This window comes from Hyperolius riggenbachi, chromosome 10 (genome assembly GCF_040937935.1).
Source record: "Hyperolius riggenbachi isolate aHypRig1 chromosome 10, aHypRig1.pri, whole genome shotgun sequence".
NCBI lineage: Eukaryota > Metazoa > Chordata > Amphibia > Anura > Hyperoliidae > Hyperolius > Hyperolius riggenbachi.
The window spans coordinates 46739139-46760151 of record NC_090655.1 but is presented as its reverse complement, the minus strand read 5'-3'; the positions used below and the strand labels follow the sequence as shown (position 1 = coordinate 46760151).

The window sequence follows — 21013 nt, the reverse complement described above, 5'->3', positions numbered from 1 at the left end:
CCATGTCTTCTTGATCTCATCAAACAGTCTGCAGACAGTTCTCAGTGACCTCCAGGAGTCTCTTTTACCACCACGATAAATTATTTGTACCTCCCGAGGCCCGTCTCCCGGTCCTGAAGGTCTGCCATGATGACAAGCTGTCTGGTCATTTTGGGGTGAACAAGACTCAGGAACTCCTTCAAAGAACTTTCTGGTGGCCAGAGATGGCAAAGGATTGTCACCAATACGTTCAGTCGTGTGAGATCTGTGCTTGCTCTAAGAGCTCTCGTAGCAAGCCGTGGGGCCTTCTTATCCCTTTACCTGTTCCTACTCGTCCATGGGAGAATATCGCCTTGGACTTCATTGTGGAACTTCCTCCTTCTGAAGGCCACACTACCATTCTAGTAGTGGTTGACCGTCTCACAAAGATGGCCCATTTCCTTCCTCTCAAGAGTGTTCCCACAGCTGCAGAGACTGCTGTCTTTCTCAAAGAAATTGTGAGACTCCATGACTTACCCTCCGATATTGTCTCTGATCGTGGAGTTCAATTCACGTCCAAGTTTTTGGCGAGAGCTTTGCAAAAAGTTGGGGATTCTTGTTTCGTTGTCATCTGGTTACCACCCACAATCCAATGGTCAAACTGAGAGAACAAATCTGACTCTTGAGCAATACCTTCGATGTTTCTCTTCAGCCTCACAGGATGACTGGGTTTCTCTGTTAGCCACCGCAGAGTTCGCCTATAACAATACTGTTCACTTTGCTATCAATCAATCTCCGTTCTATGCAAATTATGGTTATCACCCAACTTTCCACCCCGATCTTAAAACCTGCTCTAACGTAACTTGCATACAGGAAAGGATTCTTCCAATTAACAGAAAATTTCAAGAGATTGCAGGAAACATTGGAACAAGCTCAGATCAGAAGCAAGAAGTTTGCTGATCGTCATCGCAGTTGTGGTTCAGATCTGGTTCCTGGACAGCTAATATGGTTATCTACTGCAAATCTGAGACTCTGCTGCCCTTCTAAAAAGCTGGATCCTAAGTTCATTGGCCCTTTCCCAGTTGAGAAACAAATAAATCCAGTGGCCTACAAGTTAACCCTTCCAGATTCCCTACGTGTGCATCCTGTCTTCCATCTGTCCTGTTTGAAGAAAACTGTGCCCAGTAAGTTTCCTGGCCGAGATACTTCTCCACCTTCTCCAATTTTAGTGGATGGGAATGAAGAGTATGAGGTGGACAAGATTTTAGACAGTAGGAGACGGGGAGCTTCTATCCAATATCTGATTAAATGGAAGGGCTTTGGGATGGAAGAAAATTCATGAGAGCCGGCTAGAAATATTCATGCTGCAAGACTAATTAGGCTTTTCCATCAAAGATTTCCTGAAAAGCCAGCTCCTGGAGGCACCCGGAGGTTGCCCGTAGGGGGGGGGGGCAATGTCATACCCCCCGGCCTGGCGGGCATCAGAGTGCGCGTGCACGAACACGCTGAGTCTTGTAGTTCCTCTGCATGGTTTATGGCGTACGGCGTTATGCTGTACGTGCATGCGCACAAACCGTTGCGCGCACGTGCGCAGTCTATCGCGCACCTAGAGTGTTGCGCACTGCGCATGCGCAAGCGTTAATTCTGGCGCCAAGATCAATTCTCCCACAGTATATAAGCAGCACTGCCCTCAATGGCAGTGCTGTTGGTTCTGACAGTTTGTGGTGTTGTGCTAGTGCTCTTGTTATATCCTGATTGATTCCTGATTTGACCCCGGCCTGTGACCTCGACTATTCTTCTGATCTCCGCCTGCCCCGACCTTTGGCTTGTGACCTCGACTACTGAATCTTCTCCGCCTGCCCTGACCTCTAGCTTGTGACCCCGATATCTCCAGTCTGCCACCTCTCCTGATCCCTGGCTTGTTACTAGACTTTGGCTTGAAGACCTGCTCCTGTCTTCTCCTCACATTAGTGTCTGCTGTTCTCCCAACCACTGCGGGATTATTCTGAGCGCAACCTGGTGGGCACTAGGCAGCGAATAATCTACTTCCCCCTCAAGGGGTTGTGGTCCTTCTTCCCCCTCAAGGGGTCGTGGGTGAAGACCCGTGGTCACTTAGACTCTGTGCTCAGGTAGTCCGCTCCGCAGTGGGAAGGTCAACAGTACCCCAGCAGCCTAACATTTCCACATTTTGTCATATTACTGGCACAAACATGAATCAATTTTATTGGAATTCCACATGAAAGACCAACACAAAGTGGTGTACACGTGAGAAGAGGAACGAAAATCATACATGATTCCGAACATTTTTTACAAATAAATAACTGCAAAGTGGTGTGTGCATAATTATTCCGCCCCCTTTGATCTGAGTGTAGTCAGTTGCCTATAGACATTGCCTGATGAGTGCTAATGACTAAATAGAGTGCACCTGCGTGTAATCTAATGTCAGTACAAATACAGCTGCTCTGTGAGGGCCTCTGAGGTTGTCTAAGAGAATATTGGGAGCAACAACACCATGAAGTCCAAAGAACACACAAGACAGGTCAGGGATCAAGTTATTGAGAAATTTAAAGCAGGCTTAGGCTACATAAAGACTTCCAAAGCCTTGAACATCCCACGGAGCACTGTTCAAGCGATCATTCAGAAATGGAAGGAGTATGGCACAACTGTGAACCTACCAAGACATGGCCGTCCACCTAAACTCACAGGCCGAACAAGGAGAGCGCTGATCAGAAATGCAGTCAAGAGGCCCATGGTGACTCTGGATGAGCTGCAGAGATCTACAGCTCAGGTGGGAGACTCTGTCCAAAGGACAACTATTAGTCATGCACTGTACAAAGTTGGCCTTTATGGAAGAGTGGCAAGAAGAAAGGCATTGTTAACAGAAAGCATAAGAAGTCCCGTTTGCAGTTTGCCACAAGCCATGTGGGGGACACAGCAATCATGTGGAAGAAGGTGCTCTGGTCAGATGAGAGCAAAATGGAACTTTTTGGCCAAAATGCAAAACGCTATGTGTGGCGGAAAACTAACACTGCACATCACTCTGAACACACCATCCCCATTGTCAAATATGGTGGTGGCAGCATCATGCTCAGGGGGTGCATCTCTTCAGCAGGGACAGGGAAGCTGGTCAGAGTTGATGGGAAGATGGATGGAGCCAAATACAGGGAAAACTTGAAAGAAAACCTCTTGGAGACTGCAAAAGACTTGAGACTGGGGTGGAGGTTCACCTTCCAGCAGCAAAATGACCCTAAACATAAAGCCAAGGAAACAATGGAATGGTTTAAAACAAAACATATCTGTGTGTTAGAATGGCCCAGTCAAAGTCCAGATCTAAATCCAATCGAGAATCTGTGGCAAGATCTGAAAACTGCTGTTCACAAACGCTGTCCATTTAATCTGACTGAGCTGGAGCTGTTTTGCAAAGAAGAATGGGCAAGGATTTCAGTCTCTAGATGTGCAAAGCTGGTAGAGGCATACCCTAAAAGACTGGCAGCTGTAATTGCAGCAAAAAGGGGGTTCTACAAAGTATTGACTCAGGGGGCCGAATAATTACGCACACCCCACTTTGCAGTGATTTATTTGTAAAAAATGTTTGGGATGATGTATGATTTTCGATTCACTTCTCACATGTACACCACTTTGTATTGGTCTTTCACATGGAATGCCAATAACATTGATGCATGTTTGAGGCAGTAATGTGACAAAATGTGGAAAACTTCAAGGGGGCCGAATACTTTTGCAACCCACTGTATACAAGGATAGGGAGCCCTGAGTATAGCAATATAATCAACTTATTAATTAACATGAAATTGTGTAAATCACACAATAATAATAGTAACCCCCCCCCCCCCTAAAAACAATTGGAGCAGTCAGTAGTCATCAGCGGCAAGTAACAGATCCTGCCTGTCGGTCACGTGAGTCTAAAGCTTTACGGCTATACACACTGCTGATTGAGGTTTGACCTGAATAGGCCAGTAATGAGTGCGTATATGTGTTTGCATAGAGGCATACTCAAACACGGTATACGGGGTGACATACACCTAGAGATGGCCCGAACCTCCGATTTTTGGTTTGAGAACCGGGTTCGTGAACCTTCGCCAAACGTTTGATTTGCGTGAACTTTCGCGAACCGCAATAGACTTCAATGGGGAGGCGAACTTTGAAAACTAGAAACATTTATGCTCGCCACAAAAGTGATGGAAAAGATGTTTCAAGAGGTTTAACATCTGGAAGGGGGCATGGCGGAGTGGGATAGACGCCAAAAGTCCCGGGGAAAAATCTGGATTGGATGCAAAGCAGCGTTTTAGGGGCAGAAATCACATTGAATGCTAAATTGCAGGCCTAAAGTGCTTTAAAAACATCTTACATGTGTATACATCAATCAGGGACTGTAATTATAGTACTGCTTCACACTGACAGACCAAACTCACTGTAACGCACCGCAAACAGCTGTTTGCATAGTGATGGCCCTGCTGGACTGGTGCGCACCATGGCGAGATTGCTCTTCCTCACTCAGTGACGTCAGGTAATGTCTGACTGCCTTATCAACTTTCAATGGATCTTTCTCTACCATTGTTAAGGCTTACATCTATTTTTTTAAATACTTGTTCTGCTTGCTGTTCAGTACCTGCAATGAGAATCTTTTATGGAGGGCAAGTCTGCCATTGTGAGTGACCAAGGGTAATGGCCGGGGAATCCTGGTTCGATTCTGGTCCGGAGTGGGAGCCTAAGAAACGGCTACCTCCACAACACATCCAAGGAAGGCAGCAGGCACGCTGTGGGCAAAGGAGCAGGAACGGCTACCATGCATCCAAGGAAGGCAGCAGGCATGGCATGCACGTCCCAAGGTAGTGACCAAAAGGAGGACTTTCAAAGCCCTGCTGTAGATGACACTGAGAGACTGTACTATCTGTAACGAGAATCTGTTATGGAGGGCAAGTCTGCCATCCATTCAAGAGAAGGGTATGCACTGACTGCCAGGTATAATACAATGTGCAGTCAAAGATGCAGTAAAAGGCATGCAGTGACTGCAAACAGCTGTTTGTGTAGTGACGGCCATGCTGGACTGGTGCACACCATGATGAGAGTGCAGGTGATGGTGGCTTTCCAGCCCATATGGTGCTGGGCTGAGGTAGCTGAATGACAGAACAGTGACTGTCTAGCTGATCAAATTTGGTCTTTCCACAATAAAGCAACAACCTTATTATCTTTGGTGTGCCACCCCCCGAGACACTCATATAGCCGGCGGTCATTGCTTCATTGTGATACGCATGTCCCTTCACCGCGGCAAGGTAATGATCACGAAGGGGAATGGGCACATGTACATGCCTTTTGTTTTGTTGTTGCAGCTGCACTGCAGCCAGAAAAATTAGGCAGGCATGTACACGCACCAGAAAAATTATTATAGCGGCCGCTGCTTAAAAATTCAAGAATCCGCCTGGAGTCCTGGACCATGTTGGTGGTGGTGAAGAAGACAGTCAAGCGGCCTGTGGGCAGAGGTGCTGTGTGGGTAGCGACTTAGTCTTGGGGCAGGCAGCCAGTCACACAGCGTGCAGGCAGAGATGCTTGTGCGGGGACTGACTTAGTCTTCGGGCGGGCAGTAGTCCTCCGGGATCCATGCCTCATTCATTTTGATAAAGGTGAGGTACTGAACACTTTTGTGACTTAGGCGACTTCTCTTCTCAGTGACAATGCCTCCAGCTGCGCTGAAGGTCCTTTCTGACAGGATGGTTGAGGCAGGGCAGGACAGGACAGAAGTTGGATGGCAAATTTGGACAGCTCTGGCCACAGGTCAAGCCTGCGCACCCAGTAGTCCAAAGGTTCATCGCTGCTCACAGTGTCTACATCCACACTTAAGGCCAGGTAGTCGGCTACCTGCCGGTCCAGGCATTGGTGGAGGGTGGATCCGGAAGCGCTAAGTCGAGGCGTTGGGCTAAAGAATGTCCGCATGTCCGACATCACCATAAGATCACTGGAGTGTCCTGTCCTTGCCTGCGTAGACATGGTAGAACAATTGCTGGCAGTGGTACCTTTATTGCGTTGTGCTGTGGCATCACCCTTAAACACATTGTGATGCATAGTTGCCAGCTTGTTCTGCATGTGCTATACCTGAGAGTCTAGTAGCGTGGCCACCCAGTACAGCTCATTCCCCTTGAGTTTTTTTATACGGGGGTCCCTCAACAGGCTGGACAGCATGAAAGACGCCATCTGCACAAAGTTGGATCCAGACGTACTATCCACCTCCTCTTGCTCTTCCTCAGTGACGTCAGGTAAGTCTTCCTCCTCCCCCCAGCCACGAACAATACCATGGGAACGTTGAGCAGCACAAGCCCCCTGCGACGCCTGCTGCGGTTGTTCTTCTACCGCTGCCTCCTCCTCCAAAGAAACACCTTCCTCATCATCCGAGTCTGACTCCTCTTCCCCACACGACTCTTCCTCCCCCCCCCCTGTGCTGCCGTGTTGAGGAAACATCTGGTTCTGAAAATTGCTTCCACAACTGTTCGTCCCACAACTTTTTCTGTTCATGCTCCTCCACATGATCCACCACTCTACGCATGGCACACTCCAGGAAGTAAGCTTACGGGATCAAGTTGCTGATGGTGCCTTCATTGCGACTCACCAGGTTGGTCACCTCTCAAATGAGCCTGCATGCACTTCGCATCAGTGTCCAGCTGTTGGGCCAGAACATCCCCATCTCCCTAGATTGTGTCCTTTTACTGTAATTGTACAGGCACTGGGTGACGACTTTCTCCTGTTCTAGCAGGCAAGAGAACATGACCAGGGTCGAATTCCAGTGAGTCGGGCTAACACATATCAAGCGTCTAACCGGCAAGTTGTTTCTCCACTGAATGTTCGCAAAGCGTGCCATGGCCGTGTAAGACCGCCTGAAATGCCCACACAACTTCCTGGCCTGCTTCAGGACTTCCTCTAAGCCTGGGTACTTTGACACAAATCTTTAAATTACTAGATTCAGCACATGTGCCATGCAGGGTACATGTGTCAGCTTTCCCAAATTCAAAGCAGAAAGGAGATTGCTGCCATTGTCACACACCACGTTGCTGATCTCCAGCTGGTGCGGGGTCAGCCACTGATCCACCTGTTTGTTAAGAGCAGTCAGAAGAGCTGGTCCAGTGTGACTCTCCGCTTTGAGGCAAGACATGTCTAAGATGGCGTGACACTGTCGTACCTGGCATGCAGCATAGGCCCTGGGGAGATGGGGCTGTGTAGCTGGAGAGGAGATCACAGCACCAGTAGAGTTGAACTGCCATTCAGCTAAGGAGGAGGAGGAGGACGATAGCGAAGAGGATGTAGTAGGAGGAGAAGGAGAGGAGGTGGCAGGAGGCCTGCCTGCAAGCCGTGGAGGTGTCACAAGTTGGTCCACTGCACAACCACATACTCCCTGCTTGCCATCGGTCACCAGGATGACCCAATGGGCTGTGTAAATAATGTAGTGGCCCTGGCTGTGCTTGGCAGACCAGGCATCCGTGGTCAGGTGGACCCTTGACCCAACGCTGTGTGCCAGAGATGACACCACTTGCCTCTCCACTTCACTGTACAGTTTGGGTATCACCTTTTTTGAGAAATAATTGCGGCCTGGTATCTTCCACTGCGGTGTCCCAATGGCCACAAATTTATGGAAGGTCTCAGAGTCCACCAGCTGGAATGGTAACAGCTGGCGAGCTAACATTTCCGCTCAAGGGCAGAGGTGGAGTGAATGAGGGTGGCTGTGAAGGTGCAAGGGAGAAAACGGCTGAAGATGCTGCACCTGAAGGAGGAAGAGGAGAAGGAAGGTGGCTTTCCTTTTGTGTGCTGCTTTTGCTCAGGTGCTCTTCCCATTGCAGTTTGTGCCTTTTCTCCATGTACCTTCGAACGGCACTTGTCCCTACGTGGGTGTTGGCCTTTCCACGGCTCAATTTTTGGAGGCAGAGAGAACAGATGGCATTGCTCCGATCTGAGGCAGACACATTAAAAAATTTCCGCTGAGCCCCCCTGGGGTGATGGCACTACGGTGGCATCAGTAGCTGACGTTGAAGGGCATGTTGGCTGGCTGTACATAGGTGGCGGTACATGGCGCTGGACACTGCCACAAGCTGTTTCTGACGACGATCTCCCCCTGCTTCTTTCAGGAACTCGTCTCCTCCTACTCGTCTCTGACTCCCCCTCTGAACTGTCCCCTTGGTCATCTTGTCTCTTAGGAACCCATGTGGGATCCATATCATCATAATCATCATAATCATCCTGCCCAGCTTCGCTTGCCTCAGACACCTCCAAAACTGCACAGCAGGTACTTCATCATCCTCCTCCTCACACCTTACATCCATAGTGTCGCCTAACTCAGACATATGAGGTGGTGTAACTTGCTTCGCGCCTTCATCTGGTTGTAACAATAATGGCTGCACATCAGTGATTTCCCCACCAAATAACTCCTGCGAACTGTCAAATGTAGTGTATGTGGTACTTGGAGTAGCGCTGGTGGCTGCGGAAGATGAAGTGTTCTGTGTTAAATAGTCAACCACGTCCTGACAATCTTGGGAGTTGATGGGACGTGCCTTCTTCTGAGCACTGTACATTGGTCCAGGGCCGCACAAAATCACATCACCACGACCTCACACAGACCTGCCGGGTGGCCTTCTTCTGGGTCTGCCTCTACCTCTGCCTCTTCCTGTTTTGTCAGTTTTGTCCATATCGGGGGGGGGGGGGGGGGAGAAGTGAAAGGTATGCACTGACTTGACTAATACAATGTGCAGTCACACAGGTGCAGTTAACAGGTATGCACGGAGTGTTATATCACACTGCATGCACTCACGTAGGTATGTGGGTGCACTGAACACCAACAGGTAGGTATATGCAGTGATGAGGTGGGTGCACTGAACACAACAGGTAGGTATATGCAGTGATGGGTATTACAATGTGCACCTGTCACACACAGACAGGTTCCGGACAGGCACAGTGACACTGCATGCGCTCAACTCACGTAGGTAGGTGGGTGCACTGTGAACAACAGGTAGGTAGGTATATGCAGTAATGGGTATTACAATGTGCACCTGTCTCACACACAGACAGGTAGTGGACAGGCACAGTGACACTGCGTGCGCTCAACTCCCATAGGTAGGTGGGTGCACTGTGAACAACAGGTAGGTAGGTATATGCAGTGATGGGTATTACAATGTGAACCTGTCACACACAGACAGGTAGCGGACAGGCACAGTGACACTGCGTGCGCTCAACTTACGTAAGTAGGTGGGTGAACTGTGAACAACAGGTAGGTAGGTATATGCAGTAATGGGTATTAAAATGTGCACCTGTCACACACAGACAGGTAGCGGACAGGCACAGTGACACTGCATGCGCTCAACTCACGTAGGTAGGTGGGTGCACTGTGAACAACAGGTAGGTATATGCAGTAATGGGTATTACAATGTGCACCTGTCCCACACAGACAGGTAGTGGACAGGCACATTGACATTGCGTGCGCTCACGTCGGTAGGTGGGTGCACTGTGAACAACTGGTAGGTAGGTATATGCAGTAATGGGTATTACAATGTGCACCTGTCACACACAGACAGGTAGTGGACGTGCACAGTGACACTGCGTGTGCTCAACTCACGTAGGTAGGTGGGTGCACTGTGAACAACAGGTAGGTAGGTATATGCAGTGATGGGTATTACAATGTGCACCTGTCACACAGAAAGGTACCGGACAGACACAGTGACACTGCGTGCAATCACGACGGTAGGTGGGTGCACTGTGAACAACAGGTAGGTAGGTATATGCAGTAATGGGTATTATTACAATGTGCACCTGTCACACACACAGGTAGTCACTGAATGTGCTGGGCCTGGCAGTAGCACACACAGTATGAATTATCAAGGCTGTCTATGCAACACAAGTGTCAGTGGGACACACAGAAAAAAAAATAGATCACAAGAACAAGATTAGCTCTCAAAAGAGCTGTTGAGGGGTGCTATTTTAGCAATAAGAATCAGCAAGGAGCAAGCTAAGAAGCCTACAAGAGCCTAACTAATCTTTCCCTATGAGAGTCTGCAGCAGCTGTCCCTTCTCTATTTACTGCAGGCACACGAGTGACTAAAATGGCCGGCGCTGCTTGCCTTTTATAAGGGGGGAGTGGCTCCAGGAGGGAGTGTAGCCTGATTGGCTACTACAATGTGCCTGCTGACTGTGATGTAGAGGGTCAAAGTTGACCCTAATGGTGCACTATGGGGGCGAATCGAACTTCCGGTAAAGTTCGCGGTTCTCCGCGATCGAGAACCCACGGAAGTTCGCCTGGAACCGTTCGCCGGTGAACCGTTCGGGCCATCTGTACATATACCATCCTTTGGTCGGCATCTACACCTTGAAGCATAATTATACAATTTTGGGCCTAAAGATAATCAAATGTGTATATATGTTCAGTTCCCTTAAAAGGAGTGCACTCCAAGGTTGAACTACTACAGCACCCTAACTTATGCTCCAATTGTTTTTAAGAGGTTTTTTTTTTACTATTATTATTGTGTTATTTACAAAATGTCATGTTAATTAATAAATTGATCTTATTGCTATACTAAGAGCTCCCTATCCTTGTATATATATACAGTATATGTTTATTACCTATAGGTGAGACAAGTGAGATTTATTAGGGTTGATATCCCATAGTTTTCCCACTATTGTTTTATCAGGAAATTTAGCATAAAACTCTTTAATTAAACGATTGGCATGTACCTGCTTAGCTGGAACCCAAGATCTCTCTTCTGGTCCATAACCCTTCCATTCAATGAGAAACCGGAGAGAATTTCTCACAAGATGGGAGTCTAAAATTTTCTCTACCTCATACTCCTGTTCACCATCAACCTCGACTGGAGGAGGTGGAGTTTCTGACAAATCAACAGTGGCTGCAGATTTTAGAAGGGAAACATGGAAAGAATCAACTCCTCTAATGGAAGAAGGTAATTTAACTCTATAGGTGAACTGATTAATTTTCTCTGAAATTGAATAAGGACCAATAAAATTAGGCCATAATTTAGTTGAAGGCTGTCGGAGTGGAATATTCCAAGTAGACACCCAAACTAAATCCCCTTGAACAAATTCTGGCTCAGAAGAACGATGCTTGTCAGCAAAGGTTTTTTGACATTTAACAGCAACCTCTAAACTTTCCTGTACCTGTTTCCAAACATCTGGGAAATGAGTGACCCATTCTTCCAGACTAGGAATTTTAGAGCATGGACCAGAGAGAGAACAGAATCTTGGACTGACCCCATAAACAATTTGAAATGGTGACAACTTAGTAGAACTGTTTGACAAATTATTAATAGCAAATTTAGCAAATGACAAATATTCTGCTTTCTCTTGACAGTTAAACACAAAACATCTTAAATATTGTTCTTGATTGTTTAGGCATGATAATAGTTTAGGCATGATAAGTTTAGGCATGATAAGTTTAGGTGTGATAAGTTTAGGCGTGATAAGTTTAGATAAGTTTAGATCGCAAAGTCCCGTGCGCAAAGCAGCGCCATTGAACTCTATGCGACGTTTTGCGCACCAGACTTTGCTAGTGCAAAACTTTTGATCAGCTGTGCACTGCGGTGCTAACCCAGTTGGTGCTATAGTTATCATGCCTAAACTTATCATGCCGAAACTTATCACGCCTAAACTTATCACGCCTAAACTTATCATGCCTAAACTTATCATGCCTAAACTGAGTTTAGGCATGATAAGGGGCATTTCACCAGCGTGCTAACAGTTTGCACCGCTTTGTGAATCAGGCCCATTATAACTTTTTAATAAAACAAGGTACATGCAGTGTTTATTTTAGGCTTTATAGTCACTTATAGAAAGAGATTCTTCACCTGTCTAGCCTAAAATGCTGATTTTTTAAGTGAATCCAAGACTATCTATTTTATTGGCTGTGCCTTGCAGATTTATTTCATTCTATAAACTTAGGTGTTCTGTTTACCTTAAGCCTTGTACACACTGTCATCCCTCCATCCCCATGCATAGCTACAGAATGCATTGTCAATTACACAGCTAACTACATGTCTGCTCTGTACAGCCTACGTGTCTGCTCTGTACAGCCTAGCCCAGCGATGCCGCCCAAGGGGATTGGTCCTGGTCCCCGACGAGCTACATTTGTCACAAGTGTGTACGCTCCTTTAGGTGGCTTGATTGCAATGAGTTGCCTATACCTTATCTCATATGCTAATATCGTCCTGGCTATCTTGAGGACTGGAGCCAGTCACCCCAGAGCAGATACAAAACACGTGCCTCTCATATGATTGCAGTCAGTATCTTCTATAAGATTCTCTTCTTTATGTATTTTTGGCCCTCAACCAGCACAGCAGGAGCGAAAGAAAGGAAAAAAGCACTGGAGAATTTGACGCCGCCATAGGCCATAATAACGGCTAAAGCGGCACTCAGACAGTAATTTGGGCGCTGTGAAATTACTTTAAAACAGCATAATTTGGCTGCCAACAATAGCTGGCAGCCGAATTATGTCTTTTCTTCAGGGTACATGGTCACCTGGAGGGCGAACAGTAAATAACGGCAACTAATTTTAGTCCAATCACAGAATTTGGAAGCATTGGACCAATCAGACAATGCAGAATTTTTCAGCAAAAACCAGATCACCACGGTAACTTTAGAACAATCACAAATGATTTCTGTTTTCCCGATTTTTTTTTTCAATTTTTGCATTCTCTGATGCAAAAAATGACTAATAAAACACTCCTCAGAAATTGGAAAAACAGAAATCGGGAAAAACGAAAATTGGCATTGGGGGAAATCAGAATTTCCGCAGAATTGGAAATGGGTATTTCGGACCGTCCCTACCCTGCAGGTTTTCACCCTGTCATTATGGTAGATACCATCAGAAGGGAATTTCTGTATTCTCTTTTTCTGCTAACAAATCATTTCCCATCACACATGTGAATTGCGATACAGAATACATTATTTATGTAATCTCATGCACACTTTTTCATCTGCAATACGTGAATTGCGCAAGTCAAAAATCTTAGAGCATGTATCGCAGAACGTTATGGAGGAGCAAACTGGAAAACTTTCCAAAAAACAGCAGTTTCAAAGCATTTAAAGTGGATCCGAGATAAACTTTTACTCATTGCATAATTGTGTTCCTTTCATATAGTTTATAGGGCATTCCTCAAACCAAATACTTTTTATGTTTTGTTTTAATACTCTAATTTCCTATAAAATAAACAAGCCTCGCCCACAGCTTCTCCAGAGTGCCTTGACACTTTGAGCCTTAGTGACAAGGGCTTATGGGAGCTTAGTCTGGCCAGGAGGAGGAGGAGGTTACTATCCAGAAATTTCAGAGGCAGAGGGGAGGAGGGGGGAGTGAGGTTTTCACAGGCCGAGGGCTGGAAATGCAGATCAGCTTGCCTGTGTGTAATGTGACAAACAGAACATGGACACTCTCATTGTATCACAGGAATAAATAATCATAAACTGTTGAAGCTGTCTGCAGCTAGATTTGCTGTGTAAACTATCTAAATTTTAGATAAGATATATAGACAAGTTACTTGTTATAGTTCGTTTTTCATCTCGGATCCGCTTTAATATTATGTCATGAAGAGGACATGACCTTTATTTTTCAGGGAGTAGAGAGGGTACTTTGCCCCATGAGAGGGGGTGATCTTCAAAGGCTCCTTCTTCACCGAGGGGCCTTCTGGATTAATTTAATGTGTATCCGTGCTGCAGAGGGTCTGAATACCTGATGGGGACCTGAGTCTCGCGCATGATTGTATTCATTTTTATATTTTATTTTTATATCTATTTTTTTATCTTTATTTCATGCTTTTCCAGATGTATACATGACTTATTTGATTTAATTAATTTTCTATTTTTTTTTCTTTTCAGGCAGACAGGTGGTTATAACATTTTTTTACATTTTGTAATATTGGTGTTTTTAGAGATATAGGGCCATATGCAATTCACTTTTTCACCTGAGTTTTCTCCTAGGAGATAATTTTTCAACTTCTTTTTAAAATAACTTTTCAGCATTTTACAAATGAAAAAGTACTAAAAAGTAGATGAAAATGTACTTGCAAAATTATTTTGAGTATTTTCTTGCTTGCTGGTAGTTTAAAACAGATTTTATTGGCAAGTTTTAAAATATCTCCTAGGAGAAAAGTGAATTGCATATGGCCCATAGTTTGCTTTTATCTACTCACACTGTGATATGTAATAAATTGAACATGTATCTGTTTCTTTAAATCAGGTGGTTGCATTTTATGTTGGGAGGGCAGAGGCACGTCTCCACCTACCTATAAAGATCCCACCTGCCTTTCAGGTGCATTGTATCTATGACTAAGGGTGCATTGTAGGCCCGATACGTGTTAGCTGATCCTGTGGATGTACATGTATTTTTTGTATCTTCAATAAATATTACTGGCTTTTTTGAACACTAAGGCCCATATGCAATTCACTTTTTCTCCTTAGTTTTCTCCTAGGAGCAAAAAATTCATCTTCCATTTAAAATAACATTTTGCACTTTGCAATGGAAAAAGTATCAAAAAGTAGGTAAAAAGTACTATCAAAATTATTTTGAGCATTTCTTTGCTTGCTAATGGTTTAAAAATCAATTTATTGACAAGTTTCAAAATATCACCTAGGAGAAAAGTCAGGTGAAAAATTAAATTGCATATGGCCCTAAGTCTGAGGATCCCTATCTCACCTGTAAACTTATAATGTAGCACAGTAGATTGTGAGTTATTTGAAGCTATTTTTTTTTTATAGCCAACTGCTGTGGCTATAAAAGTAGAAACAACATTTTTTGTACATGTTGGTAGGAGGTAGACGGATAGCAACAGACAGGCCATACTTCCAGTCCAACTGATGGGTGGATAATAAAGACAGGTGATAAGATATCTACTTTCTACAATGTTTTTTGCAAAAAAAATTTTTGGGTAGTGAAAACTCTCCCAATCTTTGCTAAAAGCAGACATAAATGAATATAATATTATGTTTTGTACAGTTATTTTCCTTTGAATTGATGCTATATCTGTCGTGTCTATAAAAATGAGTAAAACTGATTTGAAAAAAAAATAAGCTTAAAGAGAACCTGAACTGAAAATAAAAGTCAAAATAACCATACCCACATCATACTTACCTCCCATGTGGTCTGCTCATCAATCTCTTTCTCCTCTCCTGCGTCCCATTTGTCCACTGTGATTGATGGAATTCTCCATCCTCCATTTTGAAAATGGCCATTACCCTACAACAGCTACCTGGTCTGAACACTGTTAAACTGTAATATCACCCATTTTAAGCCATAGGCAGGGGCGCCTCTAGGCATAGGCAGTACAGGCCATTGCCTGGAGTGCCATTGGTTCTGGGGGGCGCCATACTGCTGGATTAAGCCCTGCCCCCAAATTAAGCCCAGCCCCAGACTAAGCCCCTCCCCCGTGGGTGTTCTATTACTTGCTTCTGCTGCGTCTACTTAGCGTAAGTTGCAGGCAGCTGCCACCTCTGTGCCTTGTGCATCCTTGCTTCCTTGTTTGTGCCTCCTTATGTCCCTTTTGTGCCTCCTTCTGTCTCCTTGTGCCATGTCTGACCCCCTATTTGTCCTTATGTCTCCCTTTGTGCCTCCTTCTGTCTCCATGTGCCTTCTTCAGTCCCCCTGTGCCACCTCTGCCTCCTTCTGTCCCCCTGTGCCTCCTTATGTCCCCTTTGCCTTTCTTTGTCCCCTTGTACTACCTCTGCCCCCTGTTCCTCCTTCAGTCCCACTCTGCCTCCTTCTGTCCTTCCGTACCTCCTTATGTCTCCCTTTGTGCCTCCTTCTGTCTCCCTGTGCCTCTTCCTGTCCCCTTCTTCCTCCTTCCATCCCCCTCTGCCGTGACGAGACAGTCACGAGTGCTGTGCGGGGCGGGGGCATGGACCTACGCCAGATGGCGTGTCCCCAGGTGGTGAAATGGCTTGCGGTGTCTGATAGACCGCAGCCCATAAGCTCACTTCTGCAGCCTGCGTCTAGGGGTTTCAGCAGGCAGAGCAGGACTATGGGAAAATGGCATCCAAAGCCCTGCACTGGAGACTATTTGTGTCTCCAGTGCAGGGTTTCGGACGCCATTTTCCTGTAGCCCTGCTCTGCCTGTCAGCGCTGGAGTTTTGCAGCTGGTGTTGCTATACGAAGATCATCAAGGGAGCTGCTGCGCGCTGGAGGGAGGCCGGGAGAGGAGTCATCTGCAGGTAAGTAAATGTTTTTTTTCTTATAGGTGCAGGCAGGTATCAGGGCTATTAGGGGGAACTAATGGGAAGGGGGGGGGGAGAGGAGCCCTGTCTATGTGTATTTTCTGGTGAAACGCTGCCCAAATTATGTATATTTTCTGGTGAAACGCTGCCCACATTACGCGGAATTTCTGGTGAAACGCTGCAGCATTTACTTGTATTATCTGGTGAAACGCTGCCACAAAAAGTGTAATTTCAGGTGAAACGCTGCCGCATTATGATTATTTTCAGGTGAAACACTGCCAAATTACGATTATTTTCTGGTGAAACATTGCCGCATTACTAATATTTTCTTGGAGGGGGGGGCACAGGTTTTCTCGCCTGGAGTGACAAAATGGCTAAAGGCGCCCCTGGCCATAGGGAAACGTTGACATTACCTTACACATTAATTTGTAACTGACAGCAGCTGATATATAATTGAAAGCAACTGGTATATTTCAGTTCTGACAAAATCTTGTCAGAACTGGAAGGGATCACTGTACGAAGAAAATGGTGAGCTTCTGAGAGGAACTGATGGTGAGGTAAGTATGTAATATTCATTTGCAGCTACATCATGTGTTTATTTTAAATACTTTTACTCAGTTCAGGTTCCCTTAAATTAGAGATTTCCATAATCGCAGAGAGAACAGTCTCCAAAAAGTATTTATTTTTTTTTGCTCAAAATATGTCTTTGTGAAAAAGTTTTTATTTTTTTTTAAATTGGAGAACATGAATATAATAGTATTTTTCTTCACATTTTCCTTTGAATTGTGCAATATCTGTTGTTGTGTCTATAAAAATAAAAATTAACATTCGTTTCATCTTAATTAGGAAACCTCAGAGATGCTCTGTAATTGCAGAGAAAATCTACAAGTCATCATAAATGGAGCCCCGAGGGCTGGATAAAAAAATAAATAAAACAATGTCAGTATGGAGAGCAGGGCTCTCGGCCATTCACAGTGCTGGCAGACATGCTTTACTGAGACAACACTTCCAAATATCACCGTGATTTGAATTTACTTTCCCCAGTAAAATAGTTATCTAGATTGGAAAAACAACATTCGTCCATCAAGTTCAACCTCTTACAAAGGTAGCTGATTCAGGACAGGAATTTGATTCTGTTGTTTTGACTTTTATATGAAGACAGAGCTGGAAAGAAATATACACAGAACGGACTTCTGATGATTCACTCTTGAGCATCGCAGAAAGGGTTAGACTTGTTTTTAACATCAATTGGCTATTACAAATGTGCTTGTTTTTATTTGTCTGTGTTCCCACATGTCTGTATAAGTATTTAAGTGTTGATTTAAAAAAAAAATATTATTATTATAGTGAATCAATGCTGTGTTTTACACAACATCATTTCTTAAAACTCAGCATCTGGCTTGTAATCTGTAATACCACTACTCTGCCTTCTGTCACTTAGTTGCTGCATCAGTTAATATGGGGAACAGTGTCAAAACTCTTTTGCAAAGTCCAAGTATACTACTCTCCCAGTTTCTAGATTTGCATTTACAGTTCATAAACACTGTGAATGCTCATCAGTTTAGACCTATCTATAGTAAACATATGTTGATTAAATGTAATGTAATTATTCTGTGCTCTGTGAATTTGTAAAGTGCCCCTTACAACTGATGTTAAACTTAAATCACTGTAGTTTCCTGGTTCCAATTTTTTTCTCCCTTTTTGACAGACTTCTTTAAGTTGATATATAAGTGCCAGTTTTTTGATCACTTACATATCAGTCTTCCTTTTGTTCCCAGTTCATATCCCTGGACAGATTTTGTTTAAAATGGGCACTTGCTAGGCCTGGTGCAGTGCAGACTTAATTTAGAGCTGTGAAGAATGCAATGAAGTTCAGTAAGGAAGATTCCTGCTCAAAACATGCCCTATTATTCTCTAAGTGAGGATTGAAAAAATACGGGGATTGTTTTTCTTTCTAGGAAAGTTTAGTTCTACCTTAATGACCTTCTGCGCAAGTACTCCACCAGCTGCATGCTTGTCTAAGCTAGGACTCTACTGAAACTAGAAGCTTAGCATTACAGCAGGCAAGCAACTGGCGGTTTAAAAAGTTTTCCTGTGATTTGGAGCAAAGCAATATAAAGTTGTTCACAGGACCTCTATAGAAGTTTGTTGAGCAAATCAGTTTGCTAAATCAGTAGATCTGGAAGCCAAAGACAGCATTTACTCTCTGTATAAATTTGAAAATGTAAGTAATTTTGACTGAGTAACAGGGTTCATCGCATTTCTCCGAAGGTCTCTGGTTTATTAAACATATCTGCATGATTTGTGTTTGTTAATACAGATAAAGAACATTTGTTGAAGATGAACAAGAGTTGGGTGACAGAATTTGTCCTTGCAGGGCTCACCAACAACACTGAGCTTAGAATTCCTCTGTTTGCCCTATTTCTGCTTGTTTACATCACAACTATGATCAGTAACATGGGCATTGTTACCCTAACCATTGTGGACAGGCATCTTCACAAGCCCATGTACTTTTTTCTGAGCAACCTTTCATTTGTGGACATTACCTATTCTTCATCAGTCACCCTTAAAATGCTGAAAGACTTTTTAAGTGAAATCAGGACCATCTCTCTTGTTGGTTGTGCCCTTCAAATGTATTTCTTTGTGTGTCTTGCAACCATTGAATGCCTTCTTCTTGGAATTATGGCCTATGATCGTTATGTAGCTATCTGCAGTCCATTGTTATATAGAATTAACATGAGTGACATCTTGTGCCTCCGTATGGTGGTTGCTGCTTATTTTGGAGGCCTAGTTAATTCTCTTGTGCACACTGTTCTGATGTTCCAACTTAACTTCTGCAGGCCTAAAATTATCGACCATTTTTTTTGTGACCTTCCACCCCTTTACAAGCTGTCCTGTTCTGATGTATCCATAAATTTAGCTATTATGATCTCATTAGCAGGCCTGATCACCATAAGCGGATGCATGTTTTTTGTCACGCCATACATGTATTGCATTTGAAGCAGGTATACAATTGTTACAGCTGATGCATGAAACGATCTGCTATGCTCCTGTTTTTAAACTTTTGTATTGTTGGCAATTGACCAGTGACATAGTATTGTTCCTGAGGAGAACCTGTCAGTTTGTGTATTTAATAAAGTTTTGTATTCCTTGTTGACACGTGGAGCCCAAGCTTGCCTTGTTTTTCTATCTGATCACCATAAGCAGCCTAATTCTCATCCTTATCTCATATACCAACATTGTTCTGGCTATTTTGAAGATCCATTCAACTCAAGGCAGATATAAAGCTTTTAACACATGCTCTTCTCATATGACTACAGTCAGCATCTTCTATGGGACAGTGTTCTTTATCTATTTACGCCCCTCCTCTAGCTATGCACCACAGCAGGACAGAGTGGCATCAGTCTTTTATAGTATACTTATACCGATGCTAAACCCTCTGATTTATAGTTTTAGGAATGCTGAGGTTACTGATGCTTTAAAGAGTTCATTTAAATATTTTAAAGGCTAAGGGCCGGTTTACACTTGCTTAAAAAACCTATCCATTCGGGACATTTATTAACCACTTGAGGACCACCGGTTTACACCTCCCTAGTGACCAGGTGATTTTTCAAAATTCAGCACTCTGCACCTTTAACAGCTCACTGCACGGCCATACAACTTACCACCCAAATGAATCTTACCTCCTTTTCTTGTCCCTAACAGGGCTTTCTTTTGGTGGTCTCTGATTGCTGCTGCGATCGTTCATTTTTAAAAAAAATAAAAACTGTTTTTTAAAAATCATTATAGTCCCACTCCCCCCTTCCCCCTCTAAATTGTCCCTGGACGGCAATCCGTCCACTCCCTCTCCTTTCATAGGCATCAGCCTATGAGAGGGCTTAGATTGCAAGCTGCTCGAAGGGACAACTAAGTGACAGGGCTGTCCCGTTTACAGCGCTGCGCTAGATCGCAGTGCTGTACAAAGGTAAAAAAAACGTTTTTTTTCCCCAAACAGTCTGCCAGTTGCCACCACGGCTGGCAGGCTGATCACGGAGCTCTGCATCCCTGCACGGAATGATCACACATGCGCACATTCCCTGCTAAACTACGCCTCCAGGACAATCAGTGTTAGGCAGTCCTGGGGGTGCCACCTTCCCATCGCATATCGGCGTTAGGCAGTCGGGAAGGGGTTAAACTTGGCTTAGCGCAGAAAGTGGATCCTAATATTAAAAATAGGATCTGCTTCCACTTGTTAAAATGGATCTGCTTGCTGTGAAACGCTAGCACAGAGCGGAAAGCATAGTCCGAACTTGGCATATTTTTCCTGACTGGATTGGAAAACATATGCAATGAAAGCTTATGAGAATGAACACTGTCCGTTCTCACTAGGCTAGTTGCCATTTCCGCTTTGCCCATTTAGATCGCTGCTGTGAAGTAATATTCATGTGTTCCGCCGCCAATCTCCACCGCTCATTCTATCATACGCAACCCGGTGGCCGGCAGAAGCATGGGAATCTCCAATAAAGAGACTCTTAAGCCTCTTTAAAAATCAGTTTTTAGCTCTTATTTATGTTAAGGATCTATGCCTGACCTGAAACGCCGCTATCCCGCGGCTGAACTAGGGTTTTATCACCCTCAAATCCCCAGGGCAAAAATAGGGGAGCTGCGGGATAGCGGTGTTTTAGGTCGGGCATAGATCCTAAACATAAATAGGAGCTAAAACTGATTTTTAAAGAGGCTTCAGAGTCTCTTTAAGCTGCAAAAGACCAATGGGAATCCTTCAGCAAGAGGGGGGATTCACATTGGTTCATGGTCGATCAATTAAAATTCTCCCCTGCTGCAAGGGAGAATTGGCCCAATGCAGCTCATTGAGAGCCCC

At 44.5% G+C, this 21013-nt stretch overlaps 1 protein-coding gene across 1 annotated transcript; it reads left to right on the top strand.

Moving 5' to 3' along the window:
* The first annotated feature begins 203 nt into the window (after nt 1-203).
* LOC137536663 (olfactory receptor 5F1-like) lies at nt 204-19666 on the top strand. Its single transcript, XM_068258903.1, has 4 exons — nt 204-476; nt 1130-1229; nt 18476-19059; nt 19322-19666. The coding sequence occupies exons 1-4, from the start codon at nt 204-206 to the stop codon at nt 19664-19666; spliced, it is 1302 nt and encodes a 433-aa protein (XP_068115004.1).
* Nucleotides 19667-21013: the final 1347 nt, after the last annotated feature.

Excerpts from the sequence above, each read along its gene's own strand:
- LOC137536663 (XM_068258903.1), top strand. The coding sequence starts at position 204 with ATGGCAAAGGATTGTCACCAATACGTTCAGTCGTGTGAGATCTGTGCT. Across the intron at positions 477-1,129 it reads CTGTCTTTCTCAAAGAAATT|AAAACTGTGCCCAGTAAGTT; the intron begins GTGAGACTCCAT and ends TCCTGTTTGAAG. Across the intron at positions 1,230-18,475 it reads GGTGGACAAGATTTTAGACA|ATAAAGAACATTTGTTGAAG; the intron begins GTAGGAGACGGG and ends TTGTTAATACAG.